The sequence below is a fragment of the Staurois parvus genome, unplaced genomic scaffold (assembly GCF_062004578.1).
Source record: "Staurois parvus isolate SC_StPar_1 unplaced genomic scaffold, SC_StPar_1.0 ptg000020l, whole genome shotgun sequence".
NCBI classification, from domain to species: domain Eukaryota; kingdom Metazoa; phylum Chordata; class Amphibia; order Anura; family Ranidae; genus Staurois; species Staurois parvus.
The window spans coordinates 3,190,650-3,205,606 of record NW_028317816.1 but is presented as its reverse complement, the minus strand read 5'-3'; the positions used below and the strand labels follow the sequence as shown (position 1 = coordinate 3,205,606).

Genomic DNA, 14,957 nt, shown 5'->3' with positions numbered 1-14,957 from the left:
AGGAGCAGTGGCAGCTCCACCAGCAGCGGCTGCCTCAGTCTGCAGTCGATGATGAGTAGCTTTCTTCACCAGCGCAGTGAGGAAACTACTAACCAGCCGCAGCAGCAGCAGCAGCATCAGGTGGACCTGGAGCAGGACCTCAAACAACAGGCTTAGGCCTACTTGGACAGCACCCTGCCAACCGAGGTAGACAATCCCCTTGACTACTGGGCAACGAAACTTGACCTTTGGCCCCAACTAGCTGAATTTGCCCTTGAAAGGCTGTCATGCCCGGCCAGTAGCGTGGCATCGGAGCGCGTGTTTAGTGCGGCAGGAGGTATTGCAACTCCGCGGAGGACACGACTGTCCACCCAAAGTGTGGAGAGACTCACGTTTGTGAAAATGAATCAGGCGTGGATTAGTCTGGATTTCAAACCACCAGTTCCTGACACAACTGACTAAATCCGCCATGAATCATGCCCCAAACATGTGCCACTTTCAGGTCTCCTCACACTGCTGGTGTGTTCCATTTTTTGTCATAGGGTGCTGGCAGATTACGGGCCTCCCATAGCTGCTGCCAGGCCCCTAATCTGCCATGGGCCCCTATACCGCCTCCTCATGCTGCTGCCAAGTCCAGAGTCTCTCATGGGTCCCTGTACGGCCTCCCATTGCTGCTGCCTCCATCGCCACACTCTGCCATGTGCCACTTTCAGGTCTCCTCACACTGCTGGTGTGTTCCATTTTTTGTCATAGGGTGCTGGCAGATTACGGGCCTCCCATAGCTGCTGCCAGGCCCCTAATCTGCCATGGGCCCCTATACCGCCTCCTCATGCTGCTGCCAGGTCCAGAGTCTCTCATGGGTCCCTGTACGGCCTCCCATTGCTGCTGTCTCCATCGCCACACTCTGCCATGTGCCACTTTCAGGTCTCCTCACACTGCTGGTGGGTTCCATTTTTTGTCATAGGGTGCTGGCAGATTACGGGCCTCCCATAGCTGCTGCCAGGCCCGTAATCTGCCATGGGCCCCCGTACCGACTCCTCATGCTGCTGCCAGGCCCGTAATCTGTCATGGGCCACTGTTGTCGCTTGTTGGCATATTCCGCTCGTTCAGATGCTCCTTCTCCTGCTACTCCTCTTCACGGATTCCGTCAGCAGTCTTTCTTGGAATCCGTTTCCAAGAGACAACAGTTTGCGAGCACGCACCCGACGGTGCAGAAGCTGAACGTCCTCCTGTCCAAGTTGCTGCTGCCAGGCTCGTAATCTGTCATGCGCCCCTGTACCGCCTCCTCATGCTGCTGCCAGGTCCAGAGTGTGTCATGGGCCCCCGTACCGACTCCTCATGCTGCTGCCAGGCCCGTAATCTGTCATGGGCCCCTGTACCGCCTCCCCATGCTGCTGCCAGGTCCAGAGTGTGTCATGGGTCCCTGTACGGCCTCCCATTGCTGCTGCCAGGCCCGTAATCTGCCATGGGCCCCTGTACCGACTCCTCATGCTGCTGCCAGGCCCGTAATCTGTCATGGGCCCCTGTACCGCCTCCTCATGCTGCTGCCAGGTCCAGAGTGTGTCATGGGTCCCTGTACGGCCTCCCATTGCTGCTGTCTCTATCGCCACACTCTGCCATGTGCCACTTTCAGGTCTCCTCACACTGCTGGTGGTTTCCATTTTTGTCATAGGGTGCTGTATGGCCTCCCATTGCTGCTGCCTCCACCGCCACACTGTGGCTCCACACTCTGGTTTTGGCCCCGTGACTGCCCAAATGAGTGAAGTGTGCGGTGATTCTAAGATCGACGGCACTCATCTGCATGTCATACTGACTGACAGTATTATTTCTCTTCCCCAGCAGACTCCAAGGGCATTTAAATTAAAGGTACAGTGTTCTGCACTAATATTAAGTCTCTCTGAAGCCTAGAAACACCCTTTTTTAAGTTAAATTCACAGCGAATTTATTCGACTCGAATCGAATATTGTCCACGAATTCGCCGAATCAGTCGAATCGAATTTTTCATTTCTTCGCTCATCTCTAATAACAGTACTTAATTTGTTTGTTGCAGTTAAAAGATGTAATGTTTTTCTTATGCATTTATTACAGGCAATCAGCAAGTATTTACCAAGAGGTGATCTACGGCTAAGACCTGTGATTTATGAAATGATCCTGGATGAATTTTTGAGAACTGATTATGAGGTACTGTGCACTGACTATTTTTTTGCTCTTTTATTAAAAAATAACAGTAATTTTTACACCTACTCTTAACATAACAATACCTACCACAATATGTTATATTTTTTTTTTTTTTAATGGAAAACTACATTTACTTATATTTTTTTAATGTGTAATTCGTGTTTCATGAGTCATTGTGATCCCAAGAATGCTTTATAGACTAAAGTAACAATAGGAACTGCCCAGATCAGTTTAAAACTAGCATAAAAGAAAAGGTGCACATGCTACAGGGCATGAAAGTGTGTTTGGAAACTTTTGTATAGAATAAAGAACACCAACTGCAATTGTATTGTTCAGACCTTACCTGATTAATGGGTGCTGTAGTTACAGAAGTGGATGGTGCCATTCCATAATGACAGAAAAGCATGTGTCACCAGTGATACTAAACCTAAAAACTTTTTTTTACCTTAATGCATTGCTTGCATTAAGGTTAAAAACCATTTGTAGCTTCCCTGTCCTTCCCTTTCCCTGGTTGACGGGAAAGAGAGGGGAGAAGGCATCAGCACTGTGCATCTCTCCCCTGGCTTCCTCTTCACACAGGGTGTTGAAAAGCAGCAGGAGCCATTGGCTCTTGCTGCTGTCAATCAAATGCAGTGAAGAGAACGTGGGGGGGCGTGGGTGTGGCTCCATAGACACACAGGTCAGGAGCTAGCACGCAACGTTTGTCCCCATAGCAAACGGCTTGCTATGGGGACACACAAAGAAGAGCAGGAGCCAGGATTGCTGGTTGGGGACCCGAGAAGAAGAGGATTAGGGCCACTCTGTGCAATACCACTGCACAAAGCAGGTGAGGATAACATGTTTGTTATTTTAATTGAAAAAAAAAATCTGCCTTTAGTAACACTTTTAAGTAGCTCTGAAAAACCTTTTATTAAAGTGCATGTAATTCATACAATGGATGAATTTCTCTTATTTGCTTCCTTTTGGTATGTTAAATATACCATTGTATCTGTTCCAATAAGTAAGAAAAAAATACCTGCTGAACTTGTCAGAAACTCAGAGTTGTCATGTTATGCAGATGAGAATAGTCCAAGGGATTAGGTAGGTAAACCACTTGGTCATTTCTGACATTTCTCACATACATGTAAAAATCAGCATTTTTTTTTGCTAGAAAAATTACTTGGAACTCCCAAACATTATGTATTTTTTGAAAGCAGAGACCCTGGAGATTAAAGACTATGTTCAATCCTCTGAACATGTTACACCTGTATTTAGGGTGTAACATGTTCAGCATGAACCCCCTCTGCCTCCCTCCTTGTGACAGCGTGTAGGAGATCTTCTCCCCACACTCACTGTCAAAATTTGAAAACAGTGTCGCCAACACAGCTGCATTATTCATTCACAGTTTCCTGTGAATGAATAGACTACAAGTAATCTTCCTGCTCTCAAGTAACTGCCTGCTCATATTGGAGGTACAGGCAGGCAGCTATCCTTAGAGTCTGTAGGCTCCATAGAAAAAAAATAATACATGCACATTTTTCTGCCTGTAAAAAAATGTACATTTATTATATTTTGCGCTCCAGAGGATTTACCAGGCCATTTTTTGTGTGACGGCAGTGCGTTGCTTTAACTGGCAATTGCGCAGTCATGCAATGCTGCACCCAAATTAAATTTACGTCCTTTTTCCCACAAATAGAGCTTTCTTTCGGTGGTATTTGATTGCCTGTGCTGGTTTTATTTTTTTGAGCTATAAACAGAAAAAATACCAACAATTTTGAGAAAAAAAACAATATTTTTGACTTTTTGCTATTAAACATGTCCAATAAATAAATTAAAAAAATTACATTTGGTCAGAAATTTAGGGAAAAATGTGTTCTGCTACATGTCTTTGCTAAATAAAATACCAACACGTGTAAATTAATTGGTTTATGTGAAAAGTTGTAGCGTTTACAAATGGCGGTATATATGCTGGAATTTGAAAAAAAAAAAACTTTACTAGTAATGGTGGCGATCAGTGACTTATAGCAGGACTGTTGCGGGCATTCTGACACTAAGGGGAACCTACTTGGTGTCACTGACATCCCCAGTGACACCAATACAGTGATCAGTGCTAATAAAAAGCACTGACACTCTACTAATGGCACTGGTCTTGAAGGGGTTAACATCTGGGGTGATCAAAGGGTTAACTGTGTGCTGTTTAACGGTGTGCTGTATGTGTGCATCTCACAGTAAGCACACTGCTTTGTATGGCTCTGCTATGCAGAGCCATACAAAGCGGTGTGCAGGAGCTGACGGGAGAGAACTGTTTTGTTTACATACAGTTCCCTCCCCCATCAGTAATACTCAGCGATCGCCGGGCACTGACGAGTAATCACCAGTTGGGACCCGGTGATTGACAGCCGAGTCCGCGAATGGCGGCACAGGTAGGGCTCGCGTGCGCCCCCTACTAGAAACGGCAAATTCACATATATACGTGATTTTTGAAAAGTGTGGTGTGCATTTTTTTTCAGCCCAATACAGAGTCAATACTTTATAGAACCACCTTTCACTGCAATTACAGCTGCAAGTCTTTTTGGGGATGTCTCTACCAGCTTTACACTTCTAGAGAGTGAAATTTTTGCCCATTCTTCTTTGCAAATTAGCTCAAGCTCTGTCAGATTGGATGGAGAGCATCTGGACATCAATTTTCAAGTCTTACCACAGATTCTAAATTGGAGTTAGGTCTGGACTTTGACTGGGCCATTCTAACACATGAATATGCTCTGATCTAAACCATTCCATTGTAGCTCTGACTGTATGTTTAGGGTCGTTGTCCTGCTGGAAGGTGAACTTCTATCCCAGTCTCAAGTCTTTTGCAGACTCTTACAGGTTTTGTTCTAAGATTGCCCTGTATTTGGCTCCATCCATCTTCCAGTCAACTCTGACTAGCTTCCCTGTCCCTGCTGAAGAAAAGCATCCCTGCAAAATGATGCTGCCACCACCATGTTTCACGGTGGGGATGGTGTGTTCAGGGTGACGTGCAGTGTTTGTTTTCTACCACACATAGCATTTTGCTTTTAGGCTAAAACGTTCAATTTTGGTTTCATCTGACTAGAGCACCTTCATCCACTTGTTTGCTGCGTCCCCCACATGGCTTCTCACAAACTGCAAACGGGACTTCTTATGACTTTCTTTCAACAATGGCTTTCTTCTTGCCACTCTTCCATAAAGGCCAGATTTGTGGAGTGCACGACTAATAGTTGTCCTGTGGACAGATTCTCCTACCTGAGCTGTGCATGTGTGCAGCTTCTCCAGAGTTACCATGGGCTACTTGGCTGATTTTCAGATTAATGCTCTCCTTGCCCAGCCTGTCAGTTTAGATGGATGGTCATGTCTTGGTAGGTATGCAGTTATGCCATGCGCTTTCCATTTTTGGATGATAGATTAAACAGTGCTCCGTGATGTGTTCAAAGCTTGGGATATTTTTTACAACCTAACCCTGCTTTAAACTTCTCCACAACTTTATCCCTGACCTGTCTGGCGTGTTTCTTGGCCTTCATGATGCTGTTTGTTCACTAATGTTCTCTAAAAAAAACTCTGGGGGCTTCACAGAACAGTTGAATTTATAGTGAAAATAGATTACACACAGATGGACCCTATTTACTTTAGGTGACTTCTGAAGGCAATTGTTCCACTAGATTTTAGTTAGGGGTATCTGAGTAAAGGGGGCTGAATGCAAATGCACTCCACACTTTTCAGATATTTATTTGTAAAAAAATTTGACATAATTTACCATTTGCCTTCCACTTCACAATTACAGTATGTGCCACTTTGTGTTAGTCTATCTCATAAAATCCCAATAATATACATTTACATTTTTGGTTGTAACATGACAAAATGTGGAAAATTTAAAGGGGTATGAATACTTTTTCAAGCACTGTATATTGGTTGTGTTAAATGTCCTTATATAACACTAGTTATGTAAACCACTGGATGCAGACCTCCTACTTTTGTTAGGATTTCCTTCCCTTACTCTAGCCGCTTCCCGTCTGCCCTATAGCAGAAATACTGCTACAGGGCAGCACGGGTGCGCAAAATCACGTGTGTGTGTATATATATCTATATTTATATATATATATATATATATATATATATATATATATATATGATTTTTCATTTCCGGGTAGGGGGTGCTCGCCCTACCCGCGCCACCATTCGCGGCCGCTGCTGTGATTACTCTCCGGCACAGCACAGCCATTCAAAGCTGTGTGCTTACAGTGAAACACAAACACACAGCCCCATAGTAAAACAGACCCAGCACACAGTTAACCCTTTGATCGCCCCTCATGTTAACCCCTTCCTGCCCAGTGCCATTAGTACAGTGTCAGTGCTTTTTTTTTAGCACTGATCACTGTATTGGTGTCACTGGGGATGTCAGTGACTCCAAGTCAGTTCCCCCCAGTGTCAGAATGCCCGCTGCAGTCCCACTATATGTTGCTGATTGCCGCCTTTACTAGTAAAAATTAAATAAAAAATTCCAGTATCTATACCGCCATTTGTAAACATTATAATGTTCACGTAAACCAATTAATGTACATGTATTGGGATTTTTTTTTAAGTAAAGACATGTAGCAGAATATATTTTGGTCTAAATTTATGACAAAATTTGATTTTTGATTTTTTTACTGGACATGTTTAGTATTAAAAAGTAAAAAAAAAAATTGTTTTTTTCTCAATTTTTGACCTTTTTTTTTTTCTTATAGTGCAAAAAATAAAAACCACACATGCGATCAAATACCACCAAAAGAAAGCTCAATTTGTTGGAAAAAAAGGACATCAATTTCATTTGAGTGCAGCATTGCATGACCGCGCAATTGTTAGTTAAAGTAACACAACGCCATAATGCAAAAAATGGCCTGGTCAGGAAGGGGGTAAATCCTCTGGAGGGGAAGTAGCTAGATAATAAAACAACATCCCTCTGTTGAAAAGTCCAGAGGTCAATGTTTACTTTATGTTCAAAAGCTTACTGTACATATTCTGCTTTTCATTGTAAAATAAAAAAGTTTTCCTTGTTTATTTTACTTTGATTATATATAGTATATATGTGTTTTTCTTGGGTAACTCAGTAGGAGGCTTAGTTATTATACTGACAGTTCTTTTCAGGTGGATTAAAAGCCAGTGGGGTTTACAGCCAACTAGCTGTGGATCCTTTGGCAATTGAGAATACAACTATGATTATGTTTTGATTGCTTAACCTACGATGCACAGAGGTTTTAGATTTCTATTCAGACAGGAAATTCCGTGGAACAGAATTTTCACATCAATGGGATTTCAACTCGCTGTTATTTCTGAATTGTAGTTTTCATATTGATATGCTTACCACAGAGATTTTAAATTTTACTTTAAAATAATAAAAAACAATTAGCAAGTATACTGCGTATGAATAGCTGTGAAAACATAAATAATAAACTTTTGTTGTTCCAGTACAATCTAATCTTGTTCTTCATTTTACACATGAGCATACATCACAGAATATGTTGTTTCAGACACTATTTGAATGCCCTGGTGTCTGACATAGGGCCTGACAGCCACATGCATCTCTTTAGTGCTTGAGCTGTGGTCCTCAGACCACAAGCAGTATTGGAAGAGGGAGCTTTGGTTTTTAATAGGGGTTGGAAGGACAGTGATCAAGTTGTATGTCCCCAGACGCTGGTTGTTTCCTGCAGCATATTTCCAATCCTCACCTACACGTGTAGTATGTTTGCAAATGGAGGACACCATTGGTCCTACAAAAAAATGATCCAAGTGTATTCCCACTGTGTTGGAGGTGCAAACAAGAAGTTGGTATGTTAATTCCTGATGAAAGGTACTGATACTTTACATAAGGTGATTGATGTGCCTCTTGGGGACGACTCGGCAGCCTGTCTGCTGCATGTTACCCCAATGATAATTAAGTGATACAAAAATTCTCTTCTCAAGTGCTTTCTCAGTGCAGCCAAAGCCTGCATTCCAGCCATGTGCAGAAAGCCCTCTCTGACAGCTGTGGAGCAGGGACTGTACTGTGTAGCAGATCTTCAGTTAAAGTGTTTGTAAACCTTAAAATATATTTGCTTTAAAATAACAAACAGGTCATGCTTACCTGCTTTGTGCAAAAGTTTTGCACAGAGCAGCACCAATCCTTCTCTTCTTGGGTCCCCCTGAATTGCTCCTGGCTCCCCCCCCCCAAATACCCCCATAGCAAGCCAGTTGCTATGGGGCACTTGTGAGGGCTCACTCCTGAGTGTACTGTGTATCCATTGACATACAGAGTGGGGCTTGGCCCCACCCCCACTCCCTCCTCACTGGCTGTGATTGACAGCAGTGGGAGCCAATGGCTCCCCCTGCTGGCTGTCAACCAATGAGGAGGGAGAGTGCATAAAGAGCCTTTGCTCTCATGCAGACGCTGGATCAAGATCGGGCTCAAATAAGTATAAGGGGTGGGGGGCAGAGGGGCATGCTGCATCACATAAGGGTTTACTTTAATGCAGAGAGTGCATGAAGGTAAAAATCCTTAAGCCTTTAGAACCACTTTAATAGAGCAATAAATGGGTGACTAGAAAGAGCAATCAGGAAAACATTTCAAAACCTGGACTCAATGGTTTTTATACAGATGATCTGATAAGTGGGTAATCAAGGCAGCAAGTTCAAAGGGCAAATCCCCCTTCCCTCCATCCCCTCCCCTCTCCTTCTCCCTCGCATTTTTTTCATGTTTTTTCCTTTTGTTTTTCCCCTTGCTCCTTTTTCCTTTACATTCCACATACTACCCTTCCTATTCTAGTACCTACCTATTCACCCCTGTGAAAACAGAAATTGACAACTGGAGCAACGGTGACTCATAGGGGGTATATACTAAAACTGGAGAGTGCAACATCTGGTGCAACTCTGCATAGAAACCAATCAGCTTCCATGTTTTATTGCCAAACCTTAGCTAAACAAGCTGAAGTTACTGTAGAAGAGGATTGGCTACAATGCACAATTGTCCCAGATTCTGAGTGCTCCAGTTTTAGTAAATCTTACCTTGTCATTAGGGGGGAGATTTATTAAAGCTGGTTCACTCAGTCTGTTGCAGCTGTGCAATGTAGCCAATCAGCTTCTAACCTCAGCTTGTTCAGTTAAGCTTTGGCAATAAAATCTGGAAGCTGATTGGTTTCTATGCAGACGTGCACCTGATTTTGCACTCTCCAGCTTTAGTAAATAAACCCCTAGATATTTAATATTTAACTTGTAATGTTTAAAGCAGAACTCCAGGCAAAAAAGTCTTTACATGTCCTTGTTGCTGATTTCCTACCTTTACTGAATAATGTATGTCATCCATCTTCTGGTTCACTCAGTATTGCTCTGAAATAGCCTATTCATTTTGAAATCAAACCATTAACTCCCTTTGGTTTCCTGCTTGTAAGACCAATAGCTGCAATGCCTCCTATTCCCCCAGCTACTGATCTTGGCACATCCCTTCTGTAGTTATTTCTACAGGAAGCAGTGATGTAATTCATCCCCACATGCAGTGGTGGACGGATCGAGCCTCTCAAACTCTGACACATTCAACATGTACAGGCCTAGTGTACCCACCCATATTCACTACAATTCCCTGTGGTTGATGGAAAATGTAGTTTCCTTTTACCGCAGAGACAGAGGAGAGGATATGATGTAATCCCTGCTATTACACCTCCATGGTAGAGCTGACGCTGTTCTCTTATGAATTACAGAGATGAGGTCATGAAAATTCAATTAGACTTTTCTCCTGAATGGTAAGGATTTTCAAAATGGTATTAACCGTTTAGTGTTTTGTGTAGGGAGGTGTACTAATGGATCATTTGTTTTGCCTATCGTGGAGTTCTTTAAGGATTATATTCTGTCACTATGTATCATACTGGACTACTATAGCAGATCACTTTTTCTTACATGCTTGTCTTCAACAGTCACACATTTAGTATACCTTATGTTCCATCCTGTTGGGAGTCTTAAATAAAGAATTAAAAAATATATATTTTTTACATGTAAACTTTTTTAAAATTGGTAACTGAGACTCCAGGAGCAGTCTGTTTAAATGCTTGGGGCTATAAGTCTGTGTTACTACAGTGCTGCAAATTCTCTACCTGTATAAGTTTTGTTATGTTGAAATGTTTTATACAACCAGTTCCAGGCCACAAACCTTTTATAAAAATATATCTTTCATATTTTTACAGGGATTCGCAACACTAATAAGAGAATGGCCTGGAGACCTTTACAATAACAAAACCATAGTAAAAGCTTTAAAGGGGCATCTAAGCAAAGAACCAAACAACAGAACACTTCTGGAGGCTCTGGCAGAATTGTAAGTTAAGCCTTTGCATATACAGTTGTTTCTTCTTTATACTGTATTAAGTAGTCTATTTATTACTTCTGAAGTTTCTGTTCAACCAAGGGTTGGGAGGTTGTGACATTTAAAAAAATTTTTTAATTTTGTATGTGCCCAATACTGTTGTAAGACTGAACAGTGGAATCAAAGGACAGTGTAGGGCTGGTGTATTAAAGGGGAAGTCTCATGAGAAGTTAAAAAAGACTTGTTAAACTCCCAGGGGACCAATTGCACATAACACTTACAACTTGTACAGGGGTTGCTGAGCTTCATGGTCGGATAGCACCGCTGTCCCATTTTTCTGGAGTGAGCTGACAAAGTGCTGTGTGACAGTGCACAGAGGAGGAGGGAGCATTACAGACACAGAGCCCACAAATCTGCTTACTCCTCTGTACATCTGCAGCCATCCTTTCTACTAAGCCCTGTCCCTCCTCTGCTGCCCTTGTAGTGTGAAAAGACTAAGCCCACAATCTCCAGCAGCTGCCAGTTAGTTCAGGGAATGCTACAGTAGTAACTGGCAGCTTGTGTTATGAATGACGGTAGCTGGAGATCAGCGCCGTCATTCACAAAAACAAGCCAACAGCTTTTAGACTAGTCTCTCTCAGACAAATGTAGTAGATGCCAGCTTGTGTTGTTGGCTTGTGTTTTCGTGTATGACACTGCTCCTCTCCCGTCACCATCATTCATAACACAAGCAACCAGCTAGTTTTGAGGAGATGACTACAGTAATAGCTGGCAGCTTTTGTTGTCACTCAGGGTGGCTGAATAGCAGCACTGGTATTCACAAAAATAAACAAAATGTAACTTTTCACATAATTAGATATTTGAAGTAAATCCTTACTCTGTTTTGTTTGAATAGTCTCAACTTTAGTAAATCAGCCTCAATATGTACATTTCTCACTTTCTTTTTAATACCATATAGTGCATATTTATTCTTAGTGAACTATGGCCTTCCATTAAATATATGTACCGCAACACTTTATTTTAAGTCAGTCTGCACTTAGTTTTCTTTTAATCCCCCTGCAAAATCCCACAAATACCTAAAGTCCACCTACTGTTGCTTCCTGTGATAATGTGGCAACAGTGCTACACTGCTCCTGAATTCAGAACAGCTTTCAATCTTATATAGGCTGTCCCTGCATGCACTACAGTCCAATTTGAAAATGTTGCAGGGTGCATGACTATCAGTATGGTAACTTCAGACTCACAAGCCTGTAGCTTGTTAATTAGCACCTAGCCACAGTTAGTCCTGGCCACTGCTTTCTGGATTGGTGGTTTTTTTGCACATTTCCATGGTCTATGAAGGGGAAGTAATAATTCAGAAAACTTGGATGCATTAGATGAGGTTTCTCAGCAGGATTACTGAGTTTGTAATAAGGTGAGACGTGGCAGTCCAGGAGCATCTAGAAGTAAACCAAACCTTTGACTTGAGTTGGTTTGAGCATCTTATATGGATCCTTAATGGGATACGTCTTTGTGAAGGCACAGCCAACTGAAAGAAGGCCTACATCATGCTTTCAAGATCCTATCTCCCAATAGAGAGATCTTGAAATTTACTACCACCCGTGTAGGACCAAACATCCTGATAATGACTGTTACTATACAAACTAAATAGTTTGCACTGTAGCTGTACAGTCTTTGAAGATGCTCTCTTGCCTAGTGTGGTCAATTTTTAAAAGGAAACCAGAGGGACTGGCACGAACACCAGGGCTTTCACACAAAGGAAGCTATACAAAGAGAGCTGAATACTTTTTCATACAAGTACATGGTCCCACAGGCACATATCAGGAATATGAAATGTTGGATTTTCATATTCTTTAATGCATTACAGCCACACCAACTCATATACTTTTAAGAGACTATATACCGTATTTTGCGCTCTATAAGACGCACATTTTCCCCCCAACAAAGGGGGGAAAATGTCAGTGTGTCTTATGGAGCGAATATGGAGCGGCCGGTCCGGTATTTCCACCGCCGCCGTGTCAGAATACCGGGCCGGCCGTTCAGCTCTGCAGCAGGACCTTACCTGTTCCTCGGTCCATCGCTGTGCAGTTTTCCCGCACCGGCTTCTTTAGTGTGGGCTCTCGGCTTGATAGCCGGGTGCCCAGTGCGCATGTGCGAGTAGCGCTGCACTTTGTGAATGGTACAGCGTCTTCTGGTACACATGACAGGTCCCAGAAGACGGCGGACCAATCACAAAGTGCAGCGCTTCTCGTGCACAGCCGGGTGCCCAGACTAAAGGGAGGACAACTCCGCGGAAGTGGGAGCGGGTACCTGTCAAGTTCAGGTACCCGCTCCCCCTCCCTCCCCAAAGGTCAGCAGTCATCTCCTGTACCGTGTCCGCAGTCTCTTGGTCATCCCCTGCACTGTCTGCACTCTCTGGTCATCTCCTGTACTGTCTGCAGTCTCTTGGTCATCCCCTGCACTGTCCGCAGTCTCTGGTCATCTCCTGTACTATGTCCGCAGTCTCTGGTCATCTCCTGTACTATGTCCGCAGTCTCTGGTCATCTCCTGTACTATGCCCGCAGTCTCTGGTCATCTCCTGTACTATTCGCAGTCTCTGGTCATCTCCTGTACTGTCTGCAGTCTCTTGGTCATCCCCTGCACTGTCCGCAGTCTTTGGTCATCTCCTGTACTATGTCCGCAGTCTCTGGTCATCTCCTGTACTATGCCCGCAGTCTCTGGTCATCTCCTGTACTGTTCGCAGTCTCTGGTCATCTCCTGTACTGTTCGCAGTCTCTGGTCATCTCCTGTACTGTTCGCAGTCTCTGGTCATCTCTTGTACTATGTCCGCAGTCTCTGGTCATCCCCTGCACTGTCCGCAGTCTCTGGTCATCTCCTGCACTGTCCGCAGTCTCTGGTCATCTCCTGTACTATGTCCTCAGTCTCTGGTCATCTCCTGTACTATGTCTGCAGTCTTTGGTCATCTCCTGTACTATGTCTGCAGTCTCTGGTCATCTCCTGTACTATGTCTGCAGTCTCTGGTCATCTCTTATACTATGTCCGCAGTCTCTGGTCATCTCTTATACTATGTCCGCAGTCTCTGGTCATCTCCTGTACTATGTCTGCAGTCTCTGGTCATCTCCTGTACTATGTCTGCAGTCTCTGGTCATCTCCTGTACTATGTCCACGGTCTCTGGTCATCTCCTGTACTATGTCTGCAGTCTCTGGTCATCTCTTATACTATGTCCGCAGTCTCTGGTCATCTCTTGTACTATGTCCGTAGTCTCTGGTCATCTCTTGTACTATGTCCGTAGTCTCTGGTCATCTCTTGTACTATGTCCGCAGTCTCTGGTCATCTCCTGTACTATGTCTGCAGTCTCTGGTCATCTCCTATACTATGTCTGCAGTCCATTGTTTCAGAATATTTTTTATCTTGTTTTCTGCCTCTAAAACCTAGGTGCGTCTTATGGTCAGGTGCGTCTTATGGAGCGCAAAATACGGTAGTTTTTTTCAGTAATTTTTTTTAAATAAACCTGTAAAAGAAATCAAGTTGTGAAGATTAATCTTAAAATAATTCTTGTTTTCATTTATTGAGGAATACAGGATTCATTGACATTTGGGTAAACAGCTGCCTACAGGAGTATTTGGCAAACAAACAACACAGTGACCAGCCTGGTGTAGCCACTCCTACTCCTATCATTTCTCAGTTAACACAATTATTGTTACAAATGAACGTCTTTTCTTTATTGACGAAAGATTATTACTAGCCATTTCACTTTATTTTTTCTTTAATCATGATTTCATCTACATACTGCTGAGCTGAGCTTTTTTGCAGCTATCCAGCTCGATGTATCCTCAGCAATGGTTTTGGAGTCTGTACCCAGACACTGCTGTACTAGTTTTACAGAGCCTACTTGGAATATGACCTTCTGAGCTCTGCTTTGTTGCTTTCCAGACCTCTGTGTATTCTGATTATTAGCTGCAGAGAGCTTTCCGGGTACAGAGCCATGGCAGAGCCTATGGTGTGGCCGAGTCTCTAAAGACTCTTTATAAGCAGGCTGTTTCGGTAGAAAACAGCAAAATAAGTAGAAAAGATTCTGTAATGAGAAGAACGTCTTATGCCAGCTTTGTCTGCCATTCACATCCCAGTGTGGACCATCGCCAGGTAGATTTCTTCAGCCAACAGCACTTCTGGCCATGGTGAGTGGTCCCTACACCCTGAAGTGTTCCAGAGTCCATGACACAGGTGGGGGTGCCGGGTGTAGACCTCCTGGTTTACAGATTTGCCAAAAAATGGGAAAGGTTTTTATCATGGTACGGAGATCCTCTGCTGAACTCAGTAGATACTCTGTGGCTCTGCAGGATCAGTACACCCTGATCTACATCTTTTCTCCCCTAAAACTCCTTTCTTGTTTGTTATGCAAGATCGAGATGCACGGCATTCTGGAGGTACTTGTAGCTTGGAAGCGGCCTAGAGCTATGGTTGTAGCCTGACTGTAGTATGGCTACAATGTATGGCGGA

The 14,957-nt window shown here is 43.5% G+C and overlaps 1 protein-coding gene across 1 annotated transcript in view; it reads left to right on the top strand.

Moving 5' to 3' along the window:
* VPS41 (VPS41 subunit of HOPS complex) overlaps positions 1 to 14,957 on the top strand; it is a 371,510-nt gene that overhangs the window by 294,446 nt on the left and 62,107 nt on the right. The window contains exons 17-18 of the mRNA XM_089687103.1: positions 2,068 to 2,160; positions 10,341 to 10,468. Of these exons, the coding sequence (XP_089543229.1) occupies positions 2,068 to 2,160; positions 10,341 to 10,468 (221 nt within the window). The remainder of the gene's footprint in view (positions 1 to 2,067; positions 2,161 to 10,340; positions 10,469 to 14,957) is intronic.